Source organism: Aedes albopictus, chromosome 2 (assembly GCF_035046485.1).
Source record: "Aedes albopictus strain Foshan chromosome 2, AalbF5, whole genome shotgun sequence".
NCBI classification, from domain to species: Eukaryota; Metazoa; Arthropoda; class Insecta; order Diptera; family Culicidae; genus Aedes; species Aedes albopictus.
In genome coordinates this window covers 408,668,202-408,685,739 of record NC_085137.1, presented here as the reverse complement: position 1 = coordinate 408,685,739, position 17,538 = coordinate 408,668,202, and the positions used below count along the sequence as shown (strand labels likewise).

General features: G+C 38.1%; 1 protein-coding gene and 2 long non-coding RNA genes across 3 annotated transcripts in view; 2 read left to right on the top strand and 1 right to left on the bottom strand.

The window, feature by feature from the left end:
* The window catches only part of LOC134288463 (uncharacterized), an 85,434-nt gene that overhangs the window by 16,320 nt on the left and 51,576 nt on the right, over positions 1-17,538 (top strand). The window lies entirely within an intron of this gene.
* On the top strand, positions 855-2,445 carry LOC134287318 (uncharacterized). The gene is made up of 2 exons (XM_062848964.1): positions 855-1,888; positions 1,979-2,445. The coding sequence occupies exons 1-2, from the start codon at positions 860-862 to the stop codon at positions 2,285-2,287; spliced, it is 1,338 nt and encodes a 445-aa protein (XP_062704948.1). The 5' UTR covers positions 855-859; the 3' UTR covers positions 2,288-2,445.
* Positions 16,787-17,532, bottom strand: LOC134287317 (uncharacterized). The gene is made up of 2 exons (XR_009997214.1): positions 17,093-17,532; positions 16,787-17,024 (listed from the first exon to the last, which is right to left on the bottom strand). It is a non-coding gene; the product is annotated as an uncharacterized LOC134287317 (long non-coding RNA).

The window sequence follows — 17,538 nt, the reverse complement described above, 5'->3', positions numbered from 1 at the left end:
AAAAGGACTGGCCCCAAACAGAGTCTACTGAAACAGATGAAGAAGCGAAATTCGTCGGAATTCATAGCCAGCAAGAGGACTGTGTACAAGAAGAAAGATTCTCATGTTGGTGGAAACTTTTATTCTGTATCTGTATGATACTCAAAATTATTCAATTCGGAATAAACCGAGCCAACTTCACAAAGGCTTTCACCATAGACTAATTTCAAGACCTCTATGTACCAAAGAAACGATCAAATTTTCGGTGACCAGTCCGGTACCCAATAAATATTCATAACCGTGTATTTTTTTCCGTGTAAATTGCCTTTTGTGTAAATTTTATTTAGCGTGTTACACTGATCTGACAGCTCTGACAGTAAGGGACTAAACATAAATTACGTAAAGTGAGTACCGAGGATTGTTCACAATCTGCGAACTTGACTGCGGAAAAAAATGCGACCATGACGCCGCTGCTTTCACCATGACCGAAAGAATTAAGGCTGAAAACATATTATACAAGAAGGCCCAGCGAGACATTTACCCGGACGAGGTGAAGGATTTAGAAGAGAACCAGGAATTAACTACGATTGGGCCGCTCTCTAAACTGAACCCCGAGCTCGACGATCAAGGGATAATGCGTTCCCATAGTAGACTGGTATACGCTGAAAATATTCCCAAGGCAACAAGGAAACCGATCATCTTACCAAAGGGACACCATATCACTAACCTCATCGTGAAGTGGTATCATGAAATGTTCAACCACCATGCTGACAAGGCAGTACAAGCGGCTCTACAGCAAAAGTACTTCATAATCGGTCTAAGCGCGGCACTTCAATATGTAAAAGCGCGCTGCCAACACTGTATCAACGCAAAGGCCCCAATGATGGCTGCCCTACCATCGTGTCGAACAGACTCGTTCATATACCCTTTCACCCATACGGGAGTAGACTACTTTGGCCCTTTCGAAGTAGCGGTAAACCGATCAAGGGAAAAACGATGGGGTGCAATATTTACCTGCATGTCAACAAGAGCCGTCCATATTGAGCTAGCAGCTAAGCTCGATACCGACGCCTTTTTGTTGTGCTTCATGAACCTCCAAAACCGCAGAGGAAAGGTGTCACATCTTTATAGCGACAATGGAACAAATTTTGTCGGAGCAGAAAGAGAACTACGAGAGCTACTCGAAGAAGTGAATAAGAAAATGACAAGCGGGCAAGCCATCAAGTTAGAACTATCATGGCACTTCAATCCACCAAGAGCTCCACACTTCGGAGGAGCTTGGGAAAGATTAATTCGGATCATCAAAGATAATCTGAAGGAAATGATTGGATCACGGCAAAACCGATCACCTCCTACTGCGGAAGTACTACGAGGAGCCTTGATACAAGCAGAATACTTCTTAAATTCTCGCCCACTAACGAATATACCATTAGACAGTGAGGACGACGAGGTAATAACTCCCTTCCACATACTAATTGGTCGATCAGGGAGATTCGCATTACCATTCTCCTTTAAGACCAACGATTTGGAAAGAAAACACTGGAGACTCGCTATACATTACGGTAAATACTTCTGGAGGCGATGGCATAACGAATATCTACCGCTTATAGCTCAACGCCCTAAATGGAACAAAAAGGTTGAACCAATACGAGTCAACGACATCGTAGTCATAGCAGATAACGACAATGAACGGGGTCAGTGGCTGAAAGGACGAGTAATCGAGATAATGGAAGCAAGAGACAAGCAAGTGAGGTCGGTAAAGATTAAGACTTCGAACGGAATCTACCATCGAGCCGCCACTAGCGTCGCAGTGCTTGATGTCTACAACCGCGATGAAACGAAAATGCAAACACCGACCACGACAACGACGACGCATACCTCGGAATCCAGTGCACCATCAGCGGTGCAGGTAACAACGAAGCAGACGGAGTCCAACAAAGCAGCAGCAGAGGCAACGACGACGCATACCTCGGAATCCAGTGCACCATCAGCGGTGCAGGCAACAACGAAGCAGATGGAGTTCAACAAAGTAGCAGCAGCGGCCACGACGACGCAGACTTCGGGATCCAGCGCATCTTCAATAGTGCAGGCAACGCCGACGCAGACAGAGTTCAACGAGACATCAGTGGGGACAACGACGGTGCAGACAACAGAACACAGCGAAATAGAAACGGAAGAAACAACGACGATAACAAAATCAGCGACGAAGAAGACGAAAAGAGATACCGAAAACGTTGACGCATCCATAACAACATTGAATGACGACCGCAAAACTCAGAATCATCGAAAAAATCAAGAAGAAAAGTAAAAAAGAGAATCGCACCATGTACATGGGCGCACTGTGGACTAACCGCTACGACCAAACACATGAAGGTAACCACAGATAATAAATTGAACAAAACGTTCAAGGAAGTAAACCGAAGAACCGACGGACACCGCGTATTGAACATCACACCATGGACAATAACAGTTTTTATGCTGATATTGTGTTTCGCACACGTATTAGGAAGCGAACTAAAGGGGCTCATTGCGTGTGATTGCGCCAATAATGACATTAACATCACTAGCTATTCTCTAATGGACGTAGCATCGTGTATCCCACCGGCGAGGAACCTTACAACAACGGAAACCAGAATACAGGTCCTTCAACGCAGCCCTAAGGTCTTAGTAAAAATACACCAATGCAAGGTAATAATAAAACGCTCAATCAGACACTGTGGTATGTATTCTCATACGTCGGATTATGAACACGGGTACGCATACATCGTCAAAGAATTTACCCCGGATGAATGTAAACTGGCTCAAATACTAGGATCAGTTTCGTTATCAGAGAATAACAAAATTCGAGAGATCCGTCGTAACAGCACGACCCGAGGAGAAACGCTAATCGTAGGAAGTCTAAAAGGAAGCTCCTGCAACGGAGGCGTTTACAAAACCTCTACGTATACATGGGAAGGAGCACTGGTTTTTTACGAATACGAGATAAGTATTAGCCTGTGCATGCCGGCAGGATCGACATACGAATGACACTAATGAGTGGAGCTTTTTTGTCGATCATTTCGACAATGATTTTTCATAAGGGCCTAACTGACTTGACCGATTTCTCTTCGTCGACTCTCTCTTTCGCTAATAACTTGATCAAAACAAACAAAATCACTATTCTCTTTGTTTCTATAGCAAGATGTAGTCGTCTTCTTCGCATTTCAACCAAAAAAATCTTTGGAAAACTCAATATACATTCTGTAATAACACAAAGAGAGGATCGATGAAGAGAATTCGAAAATGTCAGTTAGGCCCTAATGAAAAATCAGTGTCGATTTAAAGCTTTCAACAGTGTTCGACATTCGATAAGAAAATCTTATTGGAATCTTATTGGAATCGTAAACAACAGCTTTTCCTATTGAACCCTCGTTGACTGAAATTCAATTCAACCGTTATTTTAATTTTCAGATTATAATATCTCACAGATCGCAAAAATCGCAATCTTAAATTTTTAGCAAATACACATCAAGAGGTATGTTTTGGTGTTTTTGAAATATTTGATCTTTTGTAATAGTACACTGAAAAAATAAATCACATATCCAATGGAAAATTTCCATTAGTTTGGCTATATAACTGTTATTGGGTTTACCGATGAAAATTTCTTCGGAAATATCACATGAAATTAATGCGGTATATGGAAAACATTAGGAAATCACATAGTTTCTATTGAAAAATCACATAACTTCGCAAAATCTATGTGATATTTCCATATAATTCAATGGACACGCATATGAAAACAGTCCATTTGAAAATCAGATGAAAACAATGTGAAAACTTTTTTCAGTGTATTAATAAAGGTGGTGCCTCTCAAAATGTTCGACAGTATGTACAACAATGTATGCCCTGTATGCCTAGTATGTATGAATGTGTATTTGCTAAAAAAATCAGGTTGCAATTTTTTGCGTTTTGTGAGATATATAATCTGAAAATTACACCATTTAATCTATATTCTATCTATATAAAAATGCAGTGGCATACGTGAGACCGCGCATAACTTGCGAACGGAAGGTCCGATTTTGGTCGTCTTAGTTTTGTTCTGTTAGTTTTCACCCATGGAAGGTTTATGAGGCCTAAAACATGGACAAATTGAGAGTTTTCAAAATCGATTTTCTATACCTCTTCCACCGGCTACTTGGGCTTGGCTAGAAACTTGAAACGTCAAAAAACGCAGTAGGCAAGACAAAGTTTGCCGGGTACAGCTAGTAATTAATAAATTAATTAAAGACATTTTGTTAGATGGAGGTCGTTACAATAAATAAATAATTAAATTTAACTTCCAACCGTTGAAAAAATCACCTTTGCAGTTTTGCATTAACCGTAGTGTGGCCAGCAATAAAAAAAACTCCCTTAGAATGTCAATAGGGTACCCGGGTACCCAGGAAACTGAAATGATCATATCTCCGTCAATTTTCCACCGATTTTTTTTTGGCTCATTCAACTCCTTCAACTCACAAACTCATTACCTATCGAGATAATATTATGTTTCCAGTTCAAAACCGAATTAGCGACATTTTTTTTTTTACTTCCGCTGCTTTTGTCTTACGTTAAACACAATGTCGGAAGTGGGGCGCTGTATTGTACACCTGGTACTCTATACAGCGCCATACTTCCGACATAGTGTTTAACGCAAGGCAAAAGCAGCGGAAGTAAAAAAAAATGTCGCTAATTCGGTTTTGAACTGGAAACATAATATTTGGTTGGACCGGTCCGATCACCGTAGGTGAAAATCCGGATTTCGCCCATGTTTTTATACAAAACAATGCTCGGGATTTTCGGTAGGTTAGTAGCAATATCGGTATCAATCTTGCCTCAATTGCTTCAGCATATAGTGTCTGATCAGCCTGGGATCATAAAATGTGTTGACTTTGAAGCTGCGATTCCAGATCAGGCTTCCCGTGGGGGTACTGGCTGGCCATGGCTACTTTACGGTATCCCAGGCTCAACAATGTGGGCTTCAATCTTCAATAAGCACATGCTTTCGAAAAAACGATGAAAAATTGACGAAGATATGATCATTTCAGTTTCGTGGGTACCCGGGTACCTTGGCGGCATTCCACGTAATAAAAAAAAACAAAAGCCACTCCCCTGACCCTCCTCACTTGAAAATTCGGTCAACCCCATTAATAGATACATACATTAATTAGATAATATTTACGAGTTCTTGGATCTAGCAGAGTTTCTACTTCCTATTCTCAATAATAATTTAAATATCGAGATTCAAAATCGAAAAAGGTACCCGAGTACCCTGCCGGTCACATAAGGGTTAATTTTCACGAAAAAATGTATTAATAAGGATTGAATTTCCAGCTATTGTTATACTTGCAGTAACGTTACTGTTTCTAACTAATTTTGTTAGTTCTAATCTAATTTGATCTTCAATTATTTTTTCATTTAACGGATTAATCCTACCTTCACGTAAGTCTATTGTCGTCGCGGTTAAAACAATAATTTTTTCTTCAAATGAATATGTGAAACATAACGTCGGACGTAATGCGCTGGACAGCAGATCTGGCCCTCTATCCAGCGCAATATGTTCGAAGTACGTCCAACACACGGTTAACGAAAAAATCAATTTTCGCGTGACAAAAAAAAATCAAAATTCTATCTTCAAAATAACGGTTGAATAAAATTTCAGTCAATGATGGTTCAATGGGAAAATCTTATTGGAATCTTATTGGAATCGTAAACATACGATTCTAATAAGATTTTCTCATCGAATGTAAACACTGTTAAAAGCTTTGAATGGTCGACAAAAAAGCTCCACTCATTAGTGCACGGAGAAAAATCGATGTAGTTTGGAACAAATAAAATCTTGGTTGTTTTTCAAACTAATAAAATGGTTGTTCAAAAATTGTATTTTATAATTTCAAAGTCACATTTTTTGTTGTAAGTGAATATGTCACTTGGTTGTTCCTACCTAAGGACATTATTAGGAAACAACCTTGTTTTTGGTTGTTATCAACTACGTTATTTATTGTTCTTAACAATCATATAGTTTGTTTTTACCAAAAGTTAGGTTGAATAAAATCGACGTGGAGCTGAATATTCAACCTAATATATTAGGTTGATTAAGCCAAGCGGACATGTTAGCAAACTAATATTTTGCTTGTAGCGAAAGTAAACGAGAATTACGTTATCATCAAACTAAATTATTAGGTTATTTTTTGCTTTGTTGCTTTGTTTACCATTCCTGCCTTTTGATTTTTGTGTGGCGCAGTAGTTCATCTTTGAGAAAAGCTGCGAAGTGTTTATTCATCATTTAAATGATTCCCGAATAATTAACGGATTATCCCGAAACATCAGGTGAGTGAAAATAAAATCTGTAATTAACAATAAAATAAGCTCTTATATTAATTACATTTTAGTTTACAATACAACCGGAGTTCTTAAATTCATTCCTGATTCATATCCCGGGACTGGTAAGATTAATGAAAAACTTTACATTTTCGAAACCAGTGCAGTTATTAATCGTTTACAGAAGCGCTCTGCGACAGACCATAAAAAGGACTATGGAAACTCTGACAGTACGGATGGTTCCGGCTCTCCCCAGGTTTGGATTGAAATTTGTCCGGGACTGATCCGAAAATGACCAGAACGGTCAATTTCCGCAGAAGGCATCACTTAGGATAAGTTAAGTTCAAAGTAATACGATCGTAATATATGTACCTCAATCCGTTTAATGATCAATAAATAACAGATAAACTTATTTTTATGATTGAAATTTATTAAACTAATTTGTTTTGGAAAAAATAAGAAGAATAAGAAGGTGGAATAGCCGGTTGCTCTTTTCAAACTAGTATTTTTGTAACAAGAAACTAGTTTTTGGTTGCTCCAATATAATCTGATTTGGTTGTTTCAACCTAAAATCCAGATTCATTGCACAGCTGTCAAAAGAAAGAATTAAAAAATTGGTTGTTTTTAACTAATGCTTTGTTGAGCTTAACTGCCATCGCCCGAAAATTTTAACCTCGTTCTTTAGTTTGTTGTAACCAAGGCGAAAGCTTCAGTTAAACTAATATTTTGTTTGTGCAAATATCAATCTGAAATACTGGTTAAAATTACCTAAGATTTGGTTGTATTTACTAATGTTTTTTCTCCGTGTGTCATTCGTATGTCGATCCTGCCGGCATGCACAGGCTAATGTTCGACTATACAGCAACGGCCGACATAGAGAATGATCAAGTGGTGCTGAGAAACGGTATCATACACGGAGAAAAAACATTAGTAAATACAACCAAATCTTAGGTAATTTTAACCAGTATTTCAGATTGATATTTGCACAAACAAAATATTAGTTTAACTGAAGCTTTCGCCTTGGTTACAACAAACTAAAGAACGAGGTTAAAATTTTCGGGCGATGGCAGTTAAGCTCAACAAAGCATTAGTTAAAAACAACCAATTTTTTAATTCTTTCTTTTGACAGCTGTGCAATGAATCTGGATTTTAGGTTGAAACAACCAAATCAGATTATATTGGAGCAACCAAAAACTAGTTTCTTGTTACAAAAATACTAGTTTGAAAAGAGCAACCGGCTATTCCACCTTCTTATTCTTCTTATTTTTTCCAAAACAAATTAGTTTAATAAATTTCAATCATAAAAATAAGTTTATCTGTTATTTATTGATCATTAAACGGATTGAGGTACATATATTACGATCGTATTACTTTGAACTTAACTTATCCTAAGTGATGCCTTCTGCGGAAATTGACCGTTCTGGTCATTTTCGGATCAGTCCCGGACAAATTTCAATCCAAACCTGGGGAGAGCCGGAACCATCCGTACTGTCAGAGTTTCCATAGTCCTTTTTATGGTCTGTCGCAGAGCGCTTCTGTAAACGATTAATAACTGCACTGGTTTCGAAAATGTAAAGTTTTTCATTAATCTTACCAGTCCCGGGATATGAATCAGGAATGAATTTAAGAACTCCGGTTGTATTGTAAACTAAAATGTAATTAATATAAGAGCTTATTTTATTGTTAATTACAGATTTTATTTTCACTCACCTGATGTTTCGGGATAATCCGTTAATTATTCGGGAATCATTTAAATGATGAATAAACACTTCGCAGCTTTTCTCAAAGATGAACTACTGCGCCACACAAAAATCAAAAGGCAGGAATGGTAAACAAAGCAACAAAGCAAAAAATAACCTAATAATTTAGTTTGATGATAACGTAATTCTCGTTTACTTTCGCTACAAGCAAAATATTAGTTTGCTAACATGTCCGCTTGGCTTAATCAACCTAATATATTAGGTTGAATATTCAGCTCCACGTCGATTTTATTCAACCTAACTTTTGGTAAAAACAAACTATATGATTGTTAAGAACAATAAATAACGTAGTTGATAACAACCAAAAACAAGGTTGTTTCCTAATAATGTCCTTAGGTAGGAACAACCAAGTGACATATTCACTTACAACAAAAAATGTGACTTTGAAATTATAAAATACAATTTTTGAACAACCATTTTATTAGTTTGAAAAACAACCAAGATTTTATTTGTTCCAAACTACATCGATTTTTCTCCGTGTATGTTCCTACAGCACTAGATGGTGTTTAGACTCGGAATTCGGATACATGACATGGGACGTGGATCTAAGAAGACAATGTGAAGAAACCGAGTTCGATGTCATTTATCAAGGGACCGCCAATCAAGGATGGGAAAAAAATCATTAAAATATTGCGTATCCCTCACTCACATCCATGCACAATCTGATGCGAGTGTGCTTCTCCCCCAGCCAAGCAGAATCTTTCCACTTTCATTGCCCATTCTTTCTAATCGCCGAGCACCGGGCGACGCAACCAACGGCGGCCGAATGAATCGCTACCGAATCTGAGTGCCGAAAGCGAACGAACCAATATTGAACGAATGTTTGCGTTCTGAGTCGGGTGCGAGAGCATTCGTTTTGGAACGTTCATTTAGCGTTCAGTGGAAGCATTCAGTACTGGGAATTGAATCAGTGAGTGCGTTTTGATTCAATCAGCTGAATGCCACTCGGTAGTTGAGAGAGCGAACGTTCTTTTCGTATACACCGATGCAAGCTGATTCAATTCGCTCTCTATTTGTTTCTCTCCTGATTCGCTTCGTTGGCGTCGGTGGCGAGCCGTTCGTGCTGCGTTCGTTCTTAGTGCGCCGTGCTCTCACTCAGTATTGGGTTGTTGGCGTTCTTTTTGCTAGTTTGCATCGCCGGCATTCGGGTGAGCGAATGAGTTTTCCCATGCTTGCCGCCAATAAAACCTTTGACTATGACAATTCCAAGGAAAGGTCTAACGCTGCACAGTGGGCAAAATCGACCCAAAAAACGGATCTTTTAACGCCGCTGGTTTCGGTACGTGAAGTTGACCGTTTCTGACGTAAAAAAATACGAGAAATCGATTGGTGCTAAATTCATTCACCGCACGGCACGGGAAGTGGTCCATTTTGCCCCATTTTGCCCTTTTTTCATACAAGAAGAGATTCAAAATGTACTTTTAAACAACAAGCACGATTGTAGATCGTTGAAAATAGCTGCAGGTATAATTAGAGATTCATAACAATCATAAAAATACAATAAAGATCCTTTCAAATGCTTATTTTGCCCCATATGCCCCACAACTGCTGGAAATTCACACTTTTACCTAATTATGAATGGATTTTTAATGTTACTGATTTGAAGTTGATTTTTTTGGTATAAACAAAAAGCGCCAAATCTATTATCACCAGAATCATCTTCGGGAGTTGTCCAATTTGCCCCATTTTGCCCTATTAGAAAAAGGAGATTTAAAACGTATTTATAAGAAACAGATAGTGCTAAGGAACGTTAAAATTAGTTTTTGGTGCAATTAGCAGCTAACAGTAATCATACTCGTATATGAAAGATATTTTCCCTATTTTACCCTACATGCCCCAAAAACTGCTGGATGATAACATTCTTTGTATTGTTTTGTTACATCACTCTACATCATGGTTGCAACATGAAGTCATTTTTGATACATACAAATACGGTTTATCGATTAGCATTAGAATCACGGGAGGGTACAAACAGCTGTCCATTTTACCCCAATCCGCCCTGATTTTTTGTCGTCTCATGAATAAATTGATTTCTTGTGTTTGCTTACGTCCGAATTCATCGACTTCTGGTACTGAAACCAATGTAATCAAAAGGACAGTTATAATATATGACTTTTTATCCAATTCTTGCTTTTGGTGGGGAACTGAGGGCAAAATAAGCATTAATCTTAATCTTAATATGTGGCAAATATGATCAGAATTGATTAAATGTAGCATCTTTAATATATACATATTGGTACTTTAAGACGGCCTATTTAATCAGTTTTGTTTATATTTGGCACATTTTATAAAATACTTTTTATACCCTAATTCCCCATGAGAAGCTAAAATTATAGAAAAAGTCGTATATATGACTGTATTTTCGTTTACGTTAGTTTCAGCACCAATGAAAATGAGGGAAACTAATTTATTAATTTAATGATTTTATATATTAGCTTATCATTCATTACATAAAAAAGCAAGGCGAATTGGGGTAAAATCAAATATACTATATTAACAATATAGGTCACTTCATGTTTTTACATACAACGACATGGAGACACCGTTATCGAATGATTTCAGCACCACCTGTTGTCAGAACAAGTCAATAAATGTATTTTGATCAATTTTAGTTTACCGTGCAATGCGACATTTCTTGAAAAAGATCTTAGGGGTGTTGAAGTTTTTTGTTCCCAAATAATCGATTAATATATAGGGTATCGCGCCACTTGGGCGGTGGCTTCTATATTCGTCTGTTTTCCACTATAACTCAGTCAATTTTGAACCAATTGACTTGAAATGTTGTACACGGGTAGATACTATACCTATCTCACCACATTCCAAAAGTTGTGTCAATTGGTTCAAATTTGACTGAAGTATAGTGGCAAACAGACGAATATAGAAGCCACCGCCCAAGTAGCGCGATTCCCTAATCGATTTAAAATATACGCCACCAAAACAAAATTCCATTAAATGACATCTAGGAATACATCTACACTGAACTACAAATCAACCCAAATTTAAGTTGTTTTGACGCAATCCCGGTCTTCCGTGGAATAACTCAAATTTGCGTTAAACAGCGAAAGTGGTCAGTGAGTAGTTCTCGTTTGAGAGCGGCAAAAAAATTAGCCCAGTGGTAAGTTATTTTCACCCAACAGAGGCCTCAAATGACGCAAATTTGGGTTAATTCAAGAAAACCCAAATTTGGCTTCTTCCACGGAAGAGCAGCGGATGCGTCGGTGCTTCTCTCTTTGTTTTCGACAACATTGCGGTGGGGCGAGGGAGAAAACAACCCAACTTTGAGTTAAAACTTTAAGCAGTTTAGCCAAATTTGAGTTTTTAAAACTTATTCTTTGGGTTATAATATTTTTCCGTGTATAGAAGAATTGAAATGCTCCCTCATTGTAACGACACCGAAATCGTTTAACATCATAATTTTAATTTTCCATCCTCAAAGTTACCTTATATTTTTCCCTGGTGGTTGTTATTTTCTTTTGACAATGGCTTTTAATATCATCATTCTTGATGCCCATGCTCACATTCATCGGATTAAAGCTCCTCTATTTGATCGTATAATGTGTTGTAGACGCATCTGGAAGAGAATTTACTTTTCTGTACAGAAATGGCTCGTTTGTATTTCTATGGAGCAGTGAAAAAAGTTAACTTTACCAATGCTGCGCCTTGATGGAGTCGTACTTTTGACAGTGTTTAAATTCGTCGGTGGTTTAAATACCCTATTGTTGTTGTTCAAAATACTGTACTTTTCCTAGTCATACCAGGACTTTACCAAGAGATCATTCAACTATTGATCATATTTCTTGGTAGTTTGGAAAATCGATCGTTGCAGCAAGACCCTACGGGCTATGGAAGGTACTAAACGTGAGAAATTATATTTGCATGTCGCAATTTGGATCGGATATGTGGTTTTCAGACTCGTGGAGCTCGATAACGCGTTAAATGCCCAACAAACATTTTTGTTGTACAAGTGTGGAACAAACTTCTCCTAAGCAAACTTTAGCTTAACCCGGGAGTGGTCGCGTCATGTACTGAGTACACGCACCATGAAAAATGCACGCGTGAGCGCGGCGTCGCTGCAGGTAATCAAAGACGCGACTGCTCAAGGGTTAAGAAACTGTTATTCAGCTAGTTCTATTACTTGGGTGGTTATTATATCTTTCACGACGATGCCTGCACTCAAAGTGTTTAAGTTTGATAAAAATAAGAATAAAAAAATCGGCCAGAGAAGTATACGAGAAAACCCTGACAACTTTGAACTTTTTTTCAGATTATTTTTTTCATAGAACTACATATAAAAAAGTGTCTACAGTGTTGGCCAGGACAATTACTTTTAATTCAATAATCCATTTTAGGTTGGTGTTAAAAAAGTGAACATGTTTTCGTTGACAAAGCATTTTTTCGTCGTTTCTGGACGTATCTTTGTAAAGAAACGTATATAATTTGGAAGTCACCCGTAGACTTCATGGGAATGTGGGTTTTATTATCAAAACTTTTCGTGACATCGAACACAGAAATTCTATGTAGAGGTCAAGCTAGATTTTATAAAACTTTATACATGATAATAAGAACGGCAAAATTCAAGAAAGTGATTCTGGGATTAGTTCATTCGTGTTTTCTTTTCATTTTACAATGTGCTTTAGTTCATGTCAAGTCGTACTTCAAGTATTCGGCTTTAATAAGTTAAAGTTGGGGTGTGAGACCAATTAGGTAGAGGGTCCTTTGTTGGGCACTTTAAGCTATAAAGGCAGCACCCGTTTATTCAGTGGCGATTCTTAACCTTAAATCTACCTGTTCAACAAGCCTAAATTCTTGATTTGTCTTATCAAATTAGCTTATAATTAGTAGAAAATGACGAGAATTGTCGTTTCCGTCCATTTTCAATTTGATTCTGATCCTAATTTCTCCGCAAATTCAAGAACAAAAATCTGAATTAATCCACCTATGGTGAACAGAACCCTTCTTACACTCATTAAAATTATTGTTGTATTATTCGTATGTATGAAAGTTGTATTACTCCAAAGTACTCCTCGAAAGATATCTCGGTTACAAAATGTCCAATCGGAATGAAATTCAAAAGCGTTCTTCTAGGATGCAGTAGCTTTCGTTTGGGGCCTTAAGAACCCAAATCGGTTGATAGACGGCTGAGAAATTTGTCAAAAATATCTAAAACTAGCTGTCCCGACAAACTTTGTATTGCCATTTGTGGTTGTGGTTTTTTGACAACTGTTGAGCTCAAAGTAGCACCGCACTCTAGATTGATTTAATTTCGGTCGCGTTGATTTCCTTCCCAGCTCATGAAAAATCAGTTCTTTATCAATTTTGTTACTTTTCTAGATGATTTTCATAACTTTTTGTACATATAAACACAGCCACTGCGAATACGAACCGAACCGTGCAAGAGTCATGCTGATCGGTTTATCCGTTCGTGAGTTTTGTTGCCTCAAAGGAATTTCAAACTCATTTTTATATAGATAGATAGATAGATAGATAGATAGATAGATAGATAGATAGATAGATAGATAGATAGATAGATAATTAAGTTGTACTACTCCCTAGCACTCTTTGAAAGATATCTCGGTAACCGAACGTCCAATCAAAATAAAATTCAATAGCGTTCTACTAGGATGTAGTAGCTTTCATTTGCTTCCAAGAGAACTCAAATCGGTCAACAGACGGCTGAGAACCGTGAGTGACATTTTTTTGTACCATACATATTTACACACACACACATACACACACACGCACATACAGACATTTGCTCAATTCGTCGAGCTGAGTTGATTGGTATATGTGATTCGGCCCTGCGGGCCTCGGATCGAAAGTCGGTTTTCCAAGCGGTATTTATACCCTTCTTATGGGTGTAAGAAGGGTAAAAAACACAGTGTGCAAGACAAAGTTTGCCGGGGACAGCTAGTTTATTATAAATTCGGTAGAGAGTGTTCTAAAAATACATGTGGAAATGCGAACAGAATAAATAGTAAGAGGAGGTTCAGATTCTGATAAAGTTGGTTTAGCACGCCAGAAAATGTTGAGCTAATAAATAAATATTTTATTTTTCTAATTTGAGTAGTTGAAAAAAAAATCGATTATTGTTTAATCGATTATTTAGGAATAAATGGGCATCCCCACCATGCAATGACAGCTTGACAGAATAAACGTCATTTGGATGGCGCATACATTGAGTGTGTAGTAGTACCTCTTCTGCCGCTTGGTGGCGACACATTCACTAAAAAGGAGTCGCCAAAAAATCGTAAGAGTGACCTATATTGTTAATATAGTATATTTGGTAAAATGGACAGCTGTTTGTACCATTCCGAGAATGATTTTAGTATTAATCGATAAACCGCATTCGTATATTTCAAAAATGATCTCATTTATGTTTTGCAATCAGTGACATTGCAAAACCATACAAAATATGGTATTATCCAGCAGGTTTTGGGGCATGTAGGGTAAAATAGGGAAAAGATCTTTCATATACGCGCATAATTACTGTTAGCTGCCAATTGCACCTATAAACCTGAGTGTCGCGGACTGACTCAATATGCTCTCTCATCGGGAGCCAAACATCGGGAGCCAAACATCGGGAGCCAAACATTGAAGATGGAGGTTATGTTAAGCCTTGTTGAACCTGTATGATTGATTGAAAAGTATTATTATCTAGGTGCTGCGGATATAATCAAAACTGTTGTCACGATATCTTCATTTGCCGCTGCCAAGCCGTTGGAAAGCGAGGAGAAGGATAAACATTGTTTTGAGCCTATTTTAGCTAATATTGTAACAACTATCCATCAAAATTTCCATCGCGAATGGAAAATAATAAACTTTGAACACGAGAACAAAATCGGAATAATGGTGGATTGATCATGTTTACCATTTCCGAACAGCGTCGCGACGGCGTGTTTGACAACCGCGCTGAGAGAGGTGGTTGCAAGAAAATTGAACGCTCGTGCGTGTTTACAAGTTGTGTGCCGGGAGTGTGTCGGTGTGTGTTAGCTAGCTTGAAAAATAAAACCGTTTCTATTCGCACCACCTAGCTATAAACTAATGTTAACGTTCCTTAGCAGTATCTGTTTCTTATAAATACATTTTAAATCTCCTTCTATGAAAATAGGGCAAAATGGGGCAAATTGGACAACTCCCGAAGATGATTCTGGTGATAATAGATTTATCGCTTTTTGTTTATGCCTAAAAAATCAACATCAAATCAGTAACATTAAAAATCTATTCATAATTAGGTAAAAGCACAGACAAACAGACGTAACACTTCGAACATTTTTCGAATCAAATCATAGTCACGGAAACATGTTCGCCCAATGCTAAAAGGACTGTGTTTGGCCGACCATCAACTAGGTCGCGGTAGTGGGCAAACGTCAAACTCGAGCAAAAACGATGCGAGCGCCACGGGTGGTCAGTTGGCCAACTACCAAATTTTCAAATAGACCGTTAAATCGGTGTACGATGCAAAATATCAGAGTGTTACGTCTGTTTGTCTGTGGTAAAAGTGTGAATTTCCGGCCGTTGTTGGGGCATATGAGGCAAAATAAGCACTTGAAAGGATCTTTATTGTATTTTTATGATTTCTATGAACCACTAATTATATCTGCAGCTATTTTCAACGATCTACAGATGTGCTTGTTGTTTGAAAGTACATTTTGATTCTATTATTGTATGAAAAAAGGGCAAAATGGGGCAAAATGGACCACTTCCCGTGCCGTGCGGTGAATGAATTTAGCACCAATCGATTTCTCGTATTTTTTTACGTCAGAAATGGTCAACTTCACGTACCGAAACCAGCGGCGTTAAAAGATCCGTTTTTTGGGTCGATTTTGCCCACTGTGCAATGGATTAAACATTTGGAATTCCATTAATCATATTTATTATATTGTGCGTTTAGCACTAAATTGATTTCCGAAAAAACTTCATCGACTTCCGCTGCCTTTCCTATGCGTTAAACATAACGTCGGAAGTAGTGCGCTGTACAGTAAATTTGGTTTTCTATACAGCGCACTACTTCCGACGTTATGTTTAACGCATAGGAAAGGCAGCGGAAGTCGATGAAGTTTTTTCGGAAATCAATTTAGTGCTAAACGCACAATACATAATACACACAATAAGCAATAATATAGCGTTTGAAAAATCAAGAAACATACATTATTGATTTTTACAGGGCTCTTTGAAGTGAAGAGCATCCTTAAGGTCACGGTATTAGGACATGGCACGGTACTAACATTTTTACGCCGTAAATATCAAAGTAAGGATATGGCGTCCTTGGTAATAATTGAAGGAAAAACACTTATCTACAAGTTTGCCGAACACCTCATTTCAATATTGGGCTTCTGAACTGAGATATAGACAAATGAGTCAAATGATTGCCAGATGATCGAAAACATCCTTGCATATTATATTAATCAGTAGTATATGTCGTGAATCCAGATTAAATGTCAGCCAAATCTCCGCCGGGACGGAGCGCCGAACGAACACGTCCGTTCGTCTGCAAATCCGTCAAAAGAAGAACGAGCGCGATGCTTCGCGACACTGAGTGTGATTTGCCTCCAAAGTGAAGAGGCCGCTTTTTTTTCATTCGGACCGGCCGCGTCGTCGTCGTCGTCAATTTGAATGTACACATCGTCGTACCCTTGTATAGTTGTAACGGTTCAGTGTGATTTCGGAGAAGAGGCCAGTTAGTGGAAGATGCTGCAGCACATACGCAGTGGACACTTCGAAGGATGTTTATTGGTGAGCTCGTTCCATTTTATCATAATAATTACTGCTAAAGGATGTATAAAATTCTGCTCTGGTTTTTGTGTATTTATCTAACAAATATTGAAAAGTTCGTCACGTCATGTGTCGGCGCTAGTTTCCAATGCACATTCAGTTGATAATAAATATCTTTCTTTCATTTTTTGCATTTACACAAGAATTTGAATGGTTCGTCATCTTCGGTGTCGACATCTGTAATATTTTAGTCAAAATGAATAAATGTTTTGACTCAAGTAAAGGTTGCATGAATCATCACTTACCAAAGTGAATCCAAATCATGTGACTCTCCCCCTCCTCACTAACAAAAACTCCTTCCCGTGACAGTCGTGGAGAAAATGAGGTGATCTCGGTCTCTAGTAGCAATGTACGTCACACTAACATTCCTTTCCTTCCTCGATGACCGTAAGGACGTGGCCGGCGCCGTTATTGACTAATAAAGTCTGGAATTCTCGAACTGTGCACATTGAGAGCGGTAGTTAATCCCAAGCTCCGTTTGTTGGTTCCTTGTGCAATTTCGATTGTTCTGGTCAATCACGGAGTAGCAACTACGAATTGTACGGTCATCTATGCTCATGCTCATGCTCATGCTCAAATCCGTCAAAAGAAGAACGAGCGAACTGAAATCGAGAAGGGCTAAAGCTCAGGTTGCTTCGTCGTTTCTTTTCTTGTTCGTCGCATCTGTCATTTCATTTCACTGATTCATTAT

What these genes read in the sequence shown, in the direction of transcription:
- LOC134287318 (XM_062848964.1), top strand. Translation starts at nt 860, where the DNA reads ATGATGGCTGCCCTACCATCGTGTCGAACAGACTCGTTCATATACCCT. An exon ending in GTGCACCATCAGCGGTGCAG is followed by an intron (nt 1,889 to 1,978) that starts GTAACAACGAAG and finishes TCAGCGGTGCAG; the next exon opens with GCAACAACGAAGCAGATGGA.